Below are 14,622 nucleotides of genomic sequence, written 5' to 3'. Positions count from 1 at the left end.
GGACAAGGCTCACTCTCAGCCTCAACGTATTTATGCACGCACCTCTTCATTAAACTTCGGTGGCAGGCATGGCTACCCACCTTGCATGCGTTACAATGCAATGCCAACCTATGACAAAAATTCAGACCTAGCTGGACACTTACAAAACTTTCTTGCTATCACAGATATTTCTTCCGCTCTGCACCCATCCATGTGCCTGATTTTGTGGGTACCTTTTATGGGGCCTGTCCAGCCCTCCTAACTCCTTATATTGGCTAAATGACACACACATTCTAGCCATTACACTAATTCCCACACCTTGGACTTCGGTCCCCCGAGGACGTTTCCACCACACATGCTTTGAGGCCATTTTAATGGGATAAAGGTGCTATACAAATGACTACTACTATTTGATGAGACAGTTCGAGAGAAAAGAATTGAGACACAATATTAGATAAAAATGAATGGGGAGGAATGGTTGTGTTAGGGAGAATTCTCTGTTTAGGCTGAATTTCCTAACCTAGTGAGTCCCCCAGCAGCTTTGCTGGATTTTTTAGGGTTTATTTTTTTTCTCCTGCCAAGAGTGAGACTCTTTTACCCTCACTCTTGGACATGATTTGAGTGTGTTCCTTTGACTCTAGATGTGTTTAATGGGCTATGGGGTCTTTTACTCCATAGGGCTTCATGTGTTTTTGTGATGTGTGTTACACAGCACCCTCAGTGCAGTAACACAGGGGTGTCATAGTGACCCCCCAGTATAGACTCCATATCCTGGGACTGACTACTGTTTCCCAGGGCATGTAAAGTCACCATTGACTTTACTAGTCTTGAATTCTGAACAGAACCAGTACAAACCATCATATTGTGGACGTACTGGCTGGGGCAATTCGATTGCCCCGGGGTCTGTTAGTCGAGGGGGCACGTCTCCGTCCCCCCTGATCGAGTTTTGGCTGGTGGCAGTGGATACTACTTTTTATATTCAACTGCAAATATTTCTCTATGGGATTTTCCCATTGTTCGAGGCTACTATCTTTATTTATTTAATTATGATAGCCTCGAACATACCGCCGGTTTATTTAATTATTATTAATTCTCCGGTTGGTATTTTTTGCCAAAACTCGGTTCTAAAATGGCGTTTGTGTTCTCTTCTGTGACTCCAACCCAAGTCGAGCCCTTTGTTCCACTTTTTGGCGGGCTTCTCCACAGAAGCCCTCCAAAGTGGTGCCACTCTGTCTGGGGTACTTGGAGGGGTGGAGGGGGATTTAGGCACCCTGGACTGAGTTGCCTAGGCAACTCAAGTCGCACTCCGTCCTGATTGGCCCAAGTGGTGAGCTGGCCGGCTCACCACTTAGCATGTTTGAGTGACAGCTAGGCTGAGTGAATGGGGGTTTTCTGCATAAAAGCAGGGCTTTTGGGACTGGAACTTCAGAAGTCGCCACAGGACCTAAGAATCCGACAAGGGAGAAGCTGAGCTGACCTGCCACGACAACACCACCGGTGGAGCCCTGCTGGACCGTCTCACCACTTTTCCCAACGACAGAGGAGAGCTCCCGCCGGAGAGTCTTCTTCCTTTGACTGGTGGGGATAACTAGTTTCACCGTCTTTTTCGCCTTCCCGACGCATCTCGTGGCCGCCTTGCCTGTGCCAAGCACCCCGGCAACCAGAATACCACGTTTTACCACGACCGCGAAATAAAGGGTAATACCTTTAACCGGAAAACTCTGCAGCTGGTTTCTTCCCTGGAAGTGCAACGACCTTCAGCTTTCCTCCAAGTTGAGATCTTCTCTTCCCCTGGACGACGCCGAGACTTGCACCGGCTGCCAGGAACAACTGCCACCGCTGGAGGATCCTTCCCACTTAAGGTACCGTGTTCCGCCTGGCTTCCCTTGCCACCGACTGTACGGGGTAGATTTAGCCCCCGGCTTTCGAACTTGGGTTAGCCTGGGGCACCCTGGCTAAACTTTTCTGAGCCTCTCTAAACTCCTTTTGAACTCTCTGCAAGACTTTCAAAGCCTAGTGTAACTGTGTGATCTTGGGCACATTTGTGCTCTGCTTTCTCTAAGAGTGGGCCCAGCCTATGGACTTTGGCTCACAAGTGATTTTTGCTCTTCTGCCTTGCTAATAGTGTTCCTAAATCTTAGAGTGGTGTATCTTCACATATTCTGTCTTTTTCCCTCCCTTCTTCATGAACTTATTGGAGTGCCATCTATAGTTAAGCGCTCACCTCTGTCTGGAAATAAGTGGTGTTAACTAAGACTGGTCTGATAAGGAATAAGGTTTGTATATATTATAATAGTAACTGTGTTTAGAGTGTTTTACAATAAGAGTGCTGGAGTGTTTTCAAACAGTGTGTTTTTAAATAAATAATTATATACTTTGATACCAAAGCTCTGGTCAGTGTTTGCTTGTATTATTGTATCTGGGTGCCTATTGTGTATACTTTGCATACTGCCTAACTCCTCGTGAGGGAAGTCTGACTGCTCAGCCACAGCTACCAGGTAAATCTGGGTGGTACAGACTGCTACCAAGTGGGTTTACTGCTAACACCTGTAATCCTAAATCTTTTGCAGTGTTCCCAAAGGGAACTGCACAGGTTTCTGCCTAACAGGCTGATAAAAGAAAAACCAAAGAAATTAAGACCAATATAAAAATTGGTTAAAGTAAAATGAGCATGATCTGCCACAAAGAGATGGTGAGGTGATGCTGGAGATTTTATTACCAAAACAGCGCTCCAACATTGGGGATCTAATGGTGCTCTTTTGACTTTCCAATCTGTTTTTCTTTGTACTATCGCACACACATGATGGGTTCAGCAGGTTGGTCAAGTTAATGCATTTTCTAACTTGATAATACTGCCTATGATTGGAACCGGAGTATCATCATTTACGATGTCTTGGAACAAATTACTGAATCTAGTGACTCGTGCCATGGGTCCGAATGTCCTCATAAATAATCTTGTGACATAGCTATGGGCTTCGATTTTTATATTCAAGGACCTTATCCATGCAATGCTTACCCAGAGTACTTGGAAAGAGGCCGGTGTAATGCTTATTTAAAAAGGGAAGCAGATTGGACCTTAAAAGTTACAGACCCCATTACTTTGTTGGATGTGGATTGCAAGCTGTTTGCTTCGTTGGTCCTTAGAGAATTGGAAAGGTTGGCTCTGGAATCTGCCCATTTGAGTAGGTTTCAAACCGGCTTTCACAAGTCGATTGGGACCATGTTAAATGGCCGCATTGTAGATTACCTGCAGTGGAAAGCATGGAAACCAGAGGCCCCTCCAATATATTTGGGGTTTGTAGACTTTACATCTGCATTGAAGAAAAGTGAATTGACCTAGACAAAGTTATTTTATTTTAGGTATTCCAATGGGTAATCTAAGCATTTTAGTTCAACTTCACTTGGACATTAACAACCATGTAAGAATGAATTTTGAAGGACCATTCAACACCTATTCTGGTTTATGTCAGGGATGCATGTTGGCGCCATGCTTTTTTAATATCTACCTATCAGACTTTGGGTGACTACCTAGAACTTCTCTCCTTTGTTGCCCCACGTTTTGCCCCACGTTTGGGTACTTCTAGAGTTTACTGCCTTGCATATGTGGATGAAGTGCTGATGATCGACCATATGCAAATTGGGCTACAGAGATTGTTGACCAGAATGGGGAACTCTTCGCAATTGAACTACTTAGTAATAAGTAAAGAAAAAAAAAAAGACACACTATTGAATTCAAAAAAGGACATATGGTGTATCGAGCCTCGTTGGAAAATAAACATTTTATGGAATCTATGTGATCACTGCACCGCCTGTAATGCCAATGTCTAAAATGGCGACTCACATTGCGGCGCAGTGATCGGATCACTTTTCCTGCATCCCATGGGCTGCATTGCCCTTCCCGCTCCAACTTACCTTTACAGGGGCACACTTGTGTGTGCGCCACCGACTCCCCACTATCCCTGCGGCATCAGTTCCTCCCACTTAGTGAGTCTGAGCTGATATCGCAGGGTCATTTTATTATTATTCCTTTAAAAACTTTTATTTTTACTTTCTTGACCCCCACTTAGCACAGCGGTATGCGTGGCAAACCCCCCCACGCCACCGACTCCATTACAGTGACCAAGGGGAGCGGGCGACACCCCTGCTCCGCTTGGTCGCAGTAATGAGAGTCTGAATCTTTTTAAATGCCGACTGCGCAGTGAATGCGAAGTCAGCATTTTTAAAGGTGCAGTAATTGTACGTTTACATTTTATCTACCTGGACCTACCAATATCTGCTAAAGGCAACAGGAGAGCGATGTGTCTTTGGTTGTGTGCAAAATCAGATTCCTCAATACCAAAAATGAAGCGTAAATTCAGACACTTCTCTTAAATACCTACGATAAAGTTTGTCATACCCAAGTTGTTATATGGTCTTGAGGCAGCACACCTGGATTTAAATGATTTTAATTATATTGATGAAAGTCTGGAGGAAAGTCCTGAGATTGCCCAATTGTAGCAAGAGGCCATCTGGTTAGAACTGGGGATTTCTTCATTGAAAAACAGAGTTGATCGGAGCCAATTGAGATAACTTCGAAAAAAATATTAAGCCCACCACGAGACTCACTGTATGTTGAATTAAAGTATATTGAATTAAAAAAATGATTGCAGAAGAGGGATGATGTGCTTATACAGAAGCGAGCAAAGCCATGTCCAATTTGCTAGACAATCTGAATTTGGAAATGGATACCTTAATCCGGATTTGGTGAAGAAACTACCGTGGGAGATGGACTGTTGTAAGACCTGTGATATAACTTTGTATATAACTTCATGTACAAACTTGTAGGGTAATCATTATCCTGTTGTCAATGTATCCTGTATCTACCTGGAATGTGTGGAATGTATAACTGTAACCTGTAAGCTTAAAGTATTCTTGCACATGCGCCCGGATACCTTCGGGTCTGGCGCGCGCTATAAATAAATAAACAAACAAATAGAAAAATGTAGCCTTTTTAGCAGAGAAAATCCTAATGGTGAATGGAGAAACCAGTTCTTGAGATTTAGACTAAATGTATTAACTATACAGCATATCCAGGGTATAGAAACCACTCCATCTCAGAGACAACGTCATTGTAAACTGTCTGTTAGTAGATAATCCTTCAAACATTTAATAACAATGTTCAGTGCTACAGGACCCTCGTGTGCGGTTTTATTTTTTTTCCGAAAGCTTCATCACTGAGGATTATGTAGCGGTTGATTGAGGAGGGTCTTGTCACAATTTTCTGTAGCGTTGTGTATTGCAGTTATGAGATACCTGGAGCACTGGACTTCATTACTTTTTTTTTAATGAAGAATTTATACAAAGTTTCGTAGAAGTACATCATTGACATTATCGGCTATTTTAGGAATGTGATTAATGAAATGTACAATGTGTAAAGCACTTCCTTATCTTTTATATTTGTTTGGTTCCTTTGCCTGCCTTTTGTTCTCTTGCCTGTTTTGTTATACTGGCTTATATTGATTTTATTTTTTGTGAGTTTTTTGTCCTACACAATGAAAAAGTTAGGTTGAGTTGTGACGACTTGTTACACATTACTACTAAAGGTTTTAGCTTTAAAGGTTATTGAAGCTCCCAATGGGGCTTCTCCCACTCGGGAAAGTTTTGACTTATAAAGATACTTTTATTCTGTGTGGGTCCTGTATCTGTATTGTGAAATCTGATCTGAACTCTGACCGTGCAGAAGAATGGACCATGCTTTTTGTAAGACCCACCGCTATCAATTAATGTGCAGCTAGAGAGCGAGAATGGTGCCAGGTGGTAAGAGAATGTGGGTTGTGTAGCTGGAGGCTAGTGCCTAAAACTATTTTTGCACTCTATTCCCCCTTCACTCCCCTGTCCTCCACAACTCATTGGGTGCCTCTGCTGGCCCCACTTTTGTGGTAAGTAAACTGTGTGTGGAGTGGACATGTGAGCAGATTTGTGTCTTTGCTGTGCTGCTGCGATTTGAGCTGCATCCACCCTGATCAACTATGGTGAGGGTACAAAGCTGCATTGAGTGAGCCAATGGTTCATTGTGCAGGCTGACCCACTGGTTCAACCACATCCAGGTCAGTCTCTTCACACAGAAAGCACTGTTTAGGGACTCTGGACCCCCAGCAATATTGTGATTTAAGCATCCATTTTGCTGGTGGTTCGGTGCTCACTGCAGCCATGCCAAAAGGTAACCTTGTCTCCATTCATATGCCATTAATTGTTGAACAGCCCACTGAATCCCAGTTTCAGCAAAGGTAGATAATTTCAAAGTACTACAGCACAGTCGCCTCCTACAAATAAGGAAATCACTTCTAGACATAGCCAAATCTTTAATCAAGCCGAAGACTCTGCAGGGAAAACAGTCCAAAAACAGAAGGAATCATTGTATCACTCCCCCAGTCTATGGCATTCTGGCCTGAAACCCTGCCTTTGGTTCAAAGTGAACTTCACAGTACTGATCCAGACATATGAAAAGCCTTTTATTCCTCATCTGTCATGTTTAAGCTCCTTAGTTTAGTATGTGCAATTGTGATTAGCTTTTCGTTTTTGGATTTTTCGACTTGACATGCTTAAAGCCTCACTCTCTTCATTCTTTCTGTTTTTTTTAAGAAGCTTGCAATTACATTTTCTTTTAGTTTCCTCAATGCTCCGTTGTCTCGGGACATTGTCGGCTCTGCCAGAACAGTCTTGGATGGCAGGTCAGCATTAGCCAATCCTTCCAGACTGCCTTTGTTTCTCATGCACTGGAAGTGGAAATATTGTGTAATTACCAGCTTTATACAAGTTTGTGCTGTAAATTATCTGTGTTGTGGTACCTTTTACACCCTGTGCTTTTGTTTTTCATTTTCTCCCCCATCTAGTTAATTCTACTCCTGAGGAGCACAGCAAAGCCGAGGAGCTGGTTGGAAAGGCAGTGGAGCATGTTTTCGAGAAGGATGATGGAAACAACGTACAATGGCGTGGGATGGTGCTGTCCCGTGCACCCATCATGAACACCTGGCATTACATCACCTACGAGAAGGACCCCATCCTCTACATGTACCATCTCCTTGACGACTATGAGGAAGGGGACCTACGCATCTTGTCTGACTCTGGTAATTTTAATGGGAAGGTCGAACTGTAGGGCTCAGTCTGTAGTTCACCTTAAATGGGTGATGAACCGTTCCATTGTCTGGGCAGCACCCAGTGCTATTTGGGAGGCTGTCTGCTTCCATGGGGAGACTGTTGTAAGCTTGGTTGCTCCAGCTTCCAGGGCCACTTTATGCCGACTGCTTTATGTCAAAATGAGATGTAATCCGCCCCCTCAAAGATGCATAGACATATTCAGAGAAGCACGGAAACTGAACACCAGGCATTGCTACTGTAAGCGCTTTGTCACCTGGTGTAATGGCAAGGGCATCAATCCTATTGAATGCTCACCTAAAGATATCATCCTTTACCTAACTCACCTGTTAGATCCAGGACTGGTTTTCAATTCTCTTAAAGTCTGCTTAGCTGCACTTTCGGCATACACCACGTCTCAGAGCAAGGTTTCATGGTGAAAAAAGCCTTTATGGAAGGGGTAAAGAGACTTCATCCACATATTTCCAACCCAGCTCCCAGATGGGACCTGAATGTTGTTCTTATCAGACTAATGGGGCCTCCCTTTGAATCAATGCACAAGGATAGCCTTAAAGCACTCGCCTACAAGACTGCCTTCTTAGTGGCGATCACCTCTATAAGGAGACTAGGTGAACTGCAGGCCCTTTCAGTTCAGGAGCCATTCGTCATGATTCACAAAGACAAGGTGGTTTTGCGCACACACCCTCGATTTGCGCCCAAATTAATCTTGAAGTTCCATGTAAACCAGTCCATACAACTACCCACCTTTTTCCAGAACCCCACTTATGTGGCGGAAAGAAGCCGCCACACACTGGATGTAAGAAGAGCAGTTATCTACGATGTGGAAAAGACAAAGCCACTAAGAAAAACAAACCAGTTCTTCGTCACAGTGGCAGCTGGTAGAGAAGGGTCCCCTGTCTCTAAATCAGATATTTCTAAGTGGATCGTTAACTGCATCACACTGTTACACTCTTGCGAAGAGAGATCTACCCTTCACGCCTAGAGCACACTCTACTCGGGGCAAAGGGGCTACCATAGCATTTATTGTAAATGTTCCTCTCGATTCCATTTGCACAGCAGCAACCTGGAGTTCTGTACACACCTTTACACAACACAACTGACTAGATACACTCTAGGTCTGATTCTCGGGTGGGACAAGCGGTGCTAAGACATCTCTTTGCTACTGTTCCTTCACACATCCCACCACCATCTATGGATACTGCTCGCTAGTCTGTGCGCAGCATGTGATTCTAAGCAGATCCACAAGCCTCAGAAAAGATATGACATGCATTACTCACCGTAATAGCATTTCTGATGATTGTATCTGCTTAGATTCACATGCGCCCACCCTTCCTCCCCTCGTGGAGTAGAAGGAACATAGACCTCTTATACATTCTCTCTTCTGTACTCGCTCATGCTGACTATAAGGCTCCCTCACGGCAGAAAAAACACAACCAGAGGGATCTCGACGCATGATGGATTTTGGGTACACTACACTACACTACACGTCACGTTGGGGATATTGTTAGTCACGCCCATGTTGGCGTCCCCTTTCGATATTCGAAAGAAAGATGCAATACTCTGCGACTTCCACTAGATGTCGGACTATATGCACAGCATGTGAATCTAAGTGGATACAATCATCAGAAATGCTATTACAGTGATTAATGCATGTCATATATCTTTTCTGAGGCTTGTGGATCTGCTTAGATAACATGCTCTGCATAGTCCGACATCTGTTGGTAGTCGCAGAGTATTACTGGATTTGTTTTCGAAAGTCAAACGGACATCAACGGGGCGTGTTACTATCTAGTGTGATGTGTACTGTACCCACTTCACACATCAATGTCCCTTAGATTGTTTCTTTCTGCCATTGCGGTCGGTTGCAGGTTGCATTCCTTTCCAGGCAGCTAACTTTTGAATAGTTAAAGGTTTATTCGTAGACTTCTTTCTTTACTGTCTGCTTTTGCCGCAGCATCATCCAACTGCTCAACGTACTAGTCCATCGTCGACAAATTCGCTGAATAGACCAGACTCGGCCTTCACAGGCCTCTTCGGGCCTCAGCCCTTACATTCAGTAGGGAGAGAGGGGGGAGTTTTACCAGACAGACTCCTTTTAGAGAATGTATATTCTGTCAGCCCCTTTTCTTTTTTCTCGTCTAACTGACCTTTCCATTTATGATTGGAAAAAAGCGTTCAATTTTGCCCTACCTGCCATAGAAAATTCTAGTGGAAGAACATGCACTGAGTGTTTAATTACTGTCTCCCTAGGGATCACCCCGAAAAGCTTTGCAAGGCCTGCAAACCTTTCCTCTGGACCAAGCGCTAGACCGTTCACGCAATGCTGGCAGAAGCCTCCATCGACGTGATGGAGGATTCCTGCGAGGGCAGTATTGGTGTCCTTAGTGACACTGAAGATGACTGAGGTTCGTCAGAACCCCATGTGCGGGCCCCCAACTCCAACAAGCAGGCCTGCGGCTCTGTGACAGAGACAACCGGCGGCCATACCGCATAGGCCACGGCCGACCTCCGAAATCGTCGAGCGTCAAGGCCCACACAATGTCCACAGAAAAAGCCTGGGCAATTGCTTACGGGCCCCCGAAGCCGGCCTCAAAAGTCGGTTTTTACACTTCGCACAAAGAAAGCCCTCCTTTCGCGTGCCGAAAAACAGGCAGCGAAAGGCACATCAGCGTCCCCTAGACAGATGCCAAAAATGCAAGAAAGAATTAAAAAACACAGCCCCGCTAACCTGTTAAAGACAAGGTGATCGAAAAAATGTAAATCCTTGACGCCTTTGTAGACAAACTCTCAAGGGCTCTGCATCACAAGATTCACGCACCCTCCCAAGCCACCCCTACCGGCTTTCCTCCCTCCTATGAGTGGACCCCTGTACAATTAACAGAATTATGAAGAGGATGTCATGCTTTGTTGACTTCATGGACAAGCATGCAGAAGAACTAACGTCCCTTAGATACAGCTCCAGTCAAAAAACCTTGTCTTGACCCACAGCCAAGCACTTCTGCCTTAGGTCCCCAGGCATCCACTTACCAAGACACCTCTGAAGACATGTATGGTATTGATCTCTCAGGGCCGCAAGACCCCGGCTCCCAAGGAGACTTGTACAATCAGGCCAGTACTATGATGTTGACATCTACGTCATCCATTCGCCTGACCACCAAGATCAGCCTGTATGATCAGCTCCAATACAACTTTGTGGAGGACATTCTTGGCAACAAGAAGTCCGCAACTCAGTTTATGCCACTGTTAGTCTATACAAAGATGTATACACCTCTCCTTACTCATGCTTAACCTCACAAGAGCGGTTAACTCTAGAATCGAAAAATTACTCAGACCAGCACCCACAGACCCCCTGTATATTAGCGGTCAGCTAAAACCTGACTCAATGGTCGTCACTACTACCACTGGCGTCGGCAGAAGCCCCACCAGACAGCGGTAAACAAATCTACACTTTCGGAAGGATGGTTGCCTCCTCATCAGCATAACAAACTAGAATTGCAAATAATACTACACTCCTAGCTAGTTGTGACTGCCACAAGTGGGATGACTTGGAACACCAGATTGAAGCGGTTCCAGAACCCTTAAAATTGCAATTACTAAGCATCATCTCAGAGGGCAAGTAGGTATCTAACCGCATCCTTAAGAATAATCTTGATGCAGCAGACAATGCAGGCCGCATCATCGCAGAAGGTACACTAATCAAGCACCAGGCCTGTCTCAGACAGTCTGATTTTAAATTGGAGACACAGGCCACCGCCCTTAACATGCCGGTGGAACCTAAAGTCCTTTTGGTAAAGCTGTCTAAGATGACCTCAAAAGTGCGAAGGAAGAGTCTGACGCTCTTAAATCCCTCTGCCAATTAACCAACAAACCCTACGTTCAACGGGGCTCCTCAAACTCCAGAAGGTTTCTGGGTCAGGGTTCACAACGCTCTTCCGGATACACTCAGGGCTGACAGTCTTCAACTTGGGGCCCATCGCAAGAAAAATCTTCCACTTCTGGTTTTCGAACAGGAAATAAAGATCCAGAGGAAGAGGCAGAACCTCACCTGGGAGAGGCTCTACCACTCCCAAGCAATGATGCAATACTACAGGTCCCCTCCCATGCCACCCCAGTAGGAGGTCGAATTTCACACTTAACCCCCGCATGGGAGGGGATGGCTTCAGAAAAATGGGTGTTGTCCACCGTGGCAGGCGGGTATTGCATCGAACTTTTACAAAAGCCACCCAACCGCCAACCAAGACGCAGAAAGTTGATGCCAGAAGAGCGGTGCATACTATTAGAAGAAGGCAAGACACTGCTGGAAAAGGACGCCATAGAGATCATCCCAGCAAAGCAGGTAAACAAGGGTATTTATTCAACATACATTCTTGTGCCAAATGAAGACCTTTTTGTGCCCAGTCCTGGATCTGTGCCCTGTGAACAAATGTCAAGCCCCATACGTTTTGCCTGACCACGCTTCAAGAGGTAACACCCCCCCTCTTAAAACGGTGGGGGGACTACATGGCAACATTGGATATGAAAGATGCATACTTTTATATTTCAATGCTCCCTGCACAAAGAAAATACCTGCGATTCAGTATAGCAGGAGTTCACTACCAGTTCAAGGTACTCCCCTTCGGCATCGTCTCAGCACCAAGAGTATTCACTAAGGTGCTCGCAGTAATAGCAGCACACCTGTGCAGGGAGTCAATCACTGTATACCCTTATCTGGACGACTGGTAAATCACTGGGGAATCTCCTCAAATTTGCAGACAAAATCCACAAAGAATGATCTACCTTCTTTTCAATGTGGGTTTCTCCATCAACAAAAAGAAATCAAGTCTAGTCGCAAGCCAAATAAAACAATTTCTGGGAGCAATTCTGCTAGGCAAGATTGTTTGCAGTAACCCTGTGGGAGAAAACACCAGTCTTGTCCTCTTGGTATTAGGTAACCCACCTATTGGTATAGGTCTGTACTACACAATTTGGTAGAGTGACTGAGCAGCAAGACTTATCTCAAGACTGGTAAATGTGAGCTGTAGCATCGAAATCCACACATACAAGTATTCAAATAACACACTCAAGGTTTTCTAGTAAAATGATTATTTATTTAACGGTCAGTTTTAAATAAGCCTTCTTTAATAAGGGCAATATGCAACAATAAAAATACACTTCATAACACGTTCTCAGAATCCAGATAAGAAAGTGGATACTTTTTAGAGATGCTTCATACACACTTCCTACACCCTGAGGTGACTTCAATTACTAGGACAGTATCAGCATTTATATATCACTTTTTGCACTTGGTAAAATACTGAGGTTGTGGAAAAGGAAAAGGTTAGTAAAGGAAAAAGGTTAACAGGTTCTCGGAGCACTTCATGTGAGCACTTTTCAATCTCCCATAGAAGTCTAGATAGAATCTTTCCCAGCAATATTAGTTAAACCTATGTATCACCTATGAGGGATAGTTAGAATCGGTCAATGGGCAGGTAGCCAGGACAGCCAAAATCAATTTGACCAATGTCTATGGAGCTGAGGCACTACTTGGATAGCACAAATGTCTTCTAAAAACGCAGCTACTGCAATTCTCAAGTGAGATAATGCAAGCCACAGACAAGAGGTAAGTACCCCTTACTCAGCACAGTACCTTAGGTTCGAAGAAGAGGATCCAGCTGACTTCTGTTCTGGTTGCGGTGTTGCAGACCCTGGGTCTCAGTCGTGGGGACAAGAAGTAGGACATTTGGAGGACTCCTGCACTGCAGTTCGCAGGTCGCGACAGCTACAGGCTCTTTTCAGTTCAGCTGCACTTCACGGTTTCAGCTACCGGCAATGGCACCACTGCGGACATTTGATGGGCTTCCTTAACTCCTTGAGTCCAGCACTCTGGTGAGGTGACTCGAGCCTGGGTCATCTGCTTCGGGAGGGTCCTCAGGATCTTCCTGGAGCTTCGGTCCGACTTAGACGATGCACTCGAATATGGATTTCTCGACCTCTGGCACTTGGTTCCAGCAGTAGCAAAGAAATACAGCCAGTTGGGGAAGGTCTTCCAGCAAAGTTCGTCTTGGGGCTAGTTGGTCCCACCGACCCAAGGGAAGAAGTCCTCTGTGGAGCTTCTCTAGTCGATTTTGGAAAGGCAGTTTCAGCACAGCAGCAGGGATTCACCGGGCAGTTCAACGGTCCAGGAGGATGCAACAAACTTCTCCTCACGATTCCTTCGGATGTTTCGTCCAGTGGTCGACTCTTTTATGCAGGTTTCTCCTTTTCATGCAGAGCCTAGCTGTCACTCATACACCTGCACTGTCCCCCCAGGCAACCCTTGCACTCAGGGACTGTTTCTGTATCCCTACAGCCCCTACTAGCACTTGCCACCTGATGTCTGCACTTTTATTTATTGTCTTTATTTATTTTACTGTCATCCTATGTACTGTACTGCCCCTTATCTCCCCCCTGCACTTTTCCCCCCTTCATCCGGACTTACATTATCTCAATGTCACCTGGCCTAGTAGGATCGTTGTCTCTGTCTACCCCTCCCCTGCCTTGTCGCGTTTGAACCACTTTTTTTTTATTTGTTTTTTATTGTTCAATAACAATACAAACTTAAAAGCATTTTTGAGGCAATTGCAATTAGTAGTAACTCCCCCTTTCCCTCCCTCCCCAAAAGACCAAGTCTATAAAGATGTGCTGCAGTCTCTCTGTTCCGCTGCCTAGCGCGGGCTGCCCGGGACCCTCCGGAGGAACTGTCTTCACGTGTGCTGAACAGGGACACTGTTAGGGCAATCACTGCAATAAGTCATTGGAGGTGTCCATGTTTTGCTGTCGTTGTACCAGCTCCCAGGCCCCCGTTTCAGCTGTGGACCATTTGCGTAGGTCTTCCCACCATGTTGCGACACTGGGGGCCCTGGGGCTGGTCCAGGCCATGGCAATTCGTTTTTTTGCCAGAATGTACATTAGGTCCTTAAGTCTGTTTAGGGGCTTGTTCTTTTTACTTTTTGGGTATGAGCCCAGGATGCAAGCCTTGGGTGACTGCACGTCCAATGTGATGTCCGCTTCAGCCGTCTTTGCTCTGATTTGTGTCCAAAAGGCCTGTATTGCTGGGCATCACCAGAACATGTGGGACATCCCGGCGGAGGGTTCCTGACATTTGGGGCATGACACAACGCCTGTGCTGCTGAATTTGGAGATGATGTTTGGGGTGAGGTATGCTCTATGAATGATGTAGAATTGTATAAGCTGAAAGCAGGCGTTTCTGGATAACTTTTTGTGGTAGCGTGATATAACCTCCCACTCCTTGTCTTCGAAGGGCATGCCGAGTTCTAGTTCCCATTTTGCTTTGCTTTTGAGTTCGTGCTATGAGGTACTGGTGAGCAGGGTCTCGTAGAGCCTTGATGTTTCATGACCTCCTTCTGCCACAGTCAACAGGTTCTCGATGACCTTGTGTCCGGTGTTGGGGGTTTCCATCTCTGGCCAACGTTTCATGAGTCTGTTTACTACTGCTCCTTGTAGGAGGAATTGACCTGGCGGTATCCCCGT

At 45.3% G+C, this 14,622-nt stretch overlaps 1 protein-coding gene across 1 annotated transcript in view; it reads left to right on the top strand.

Moving 5' to 3' along the window:
* Nucleotides 1–14,622, top strand: part of LOC138569997 (spindlin-1-like) — a 117,907-nt gene that overhangs the window by 69,389 nt on the left and 33,896 nt on the right. The window contains exon 4 of the mRNA XM_069648513.1: nt 6,852–7,085. Within this exon, the coding sequence (XP_069504614.1) occupies nt 6,852–7,085 (234 nt within the window). The remainder of the gene's footprint in view (nt 1–6,851; nt 7,086–14,622) is intronic.

The sequence above is a fragment of the Ambystoma mexicanum genome, chromosome 1p (assembly GCF_040938575.1).
Source record: "Ambystoma mexicanum isolate Mex_15411 chromosome 1p, UKY_AmexF1_1, whole genome shotgun sequence".
NCBI classification, from domain to species: Eukaryota; Metazoa; Chordata; class Amphibia; order Caudata; family Ambystomatidae; genus Ambystoma; species Ambystoma mexicanum.
The sequence above is the reverse complement of the archived record's forward strand: the minus strand, read 5'-3'. Positions and strand labels throughout refer to the sequence as shown.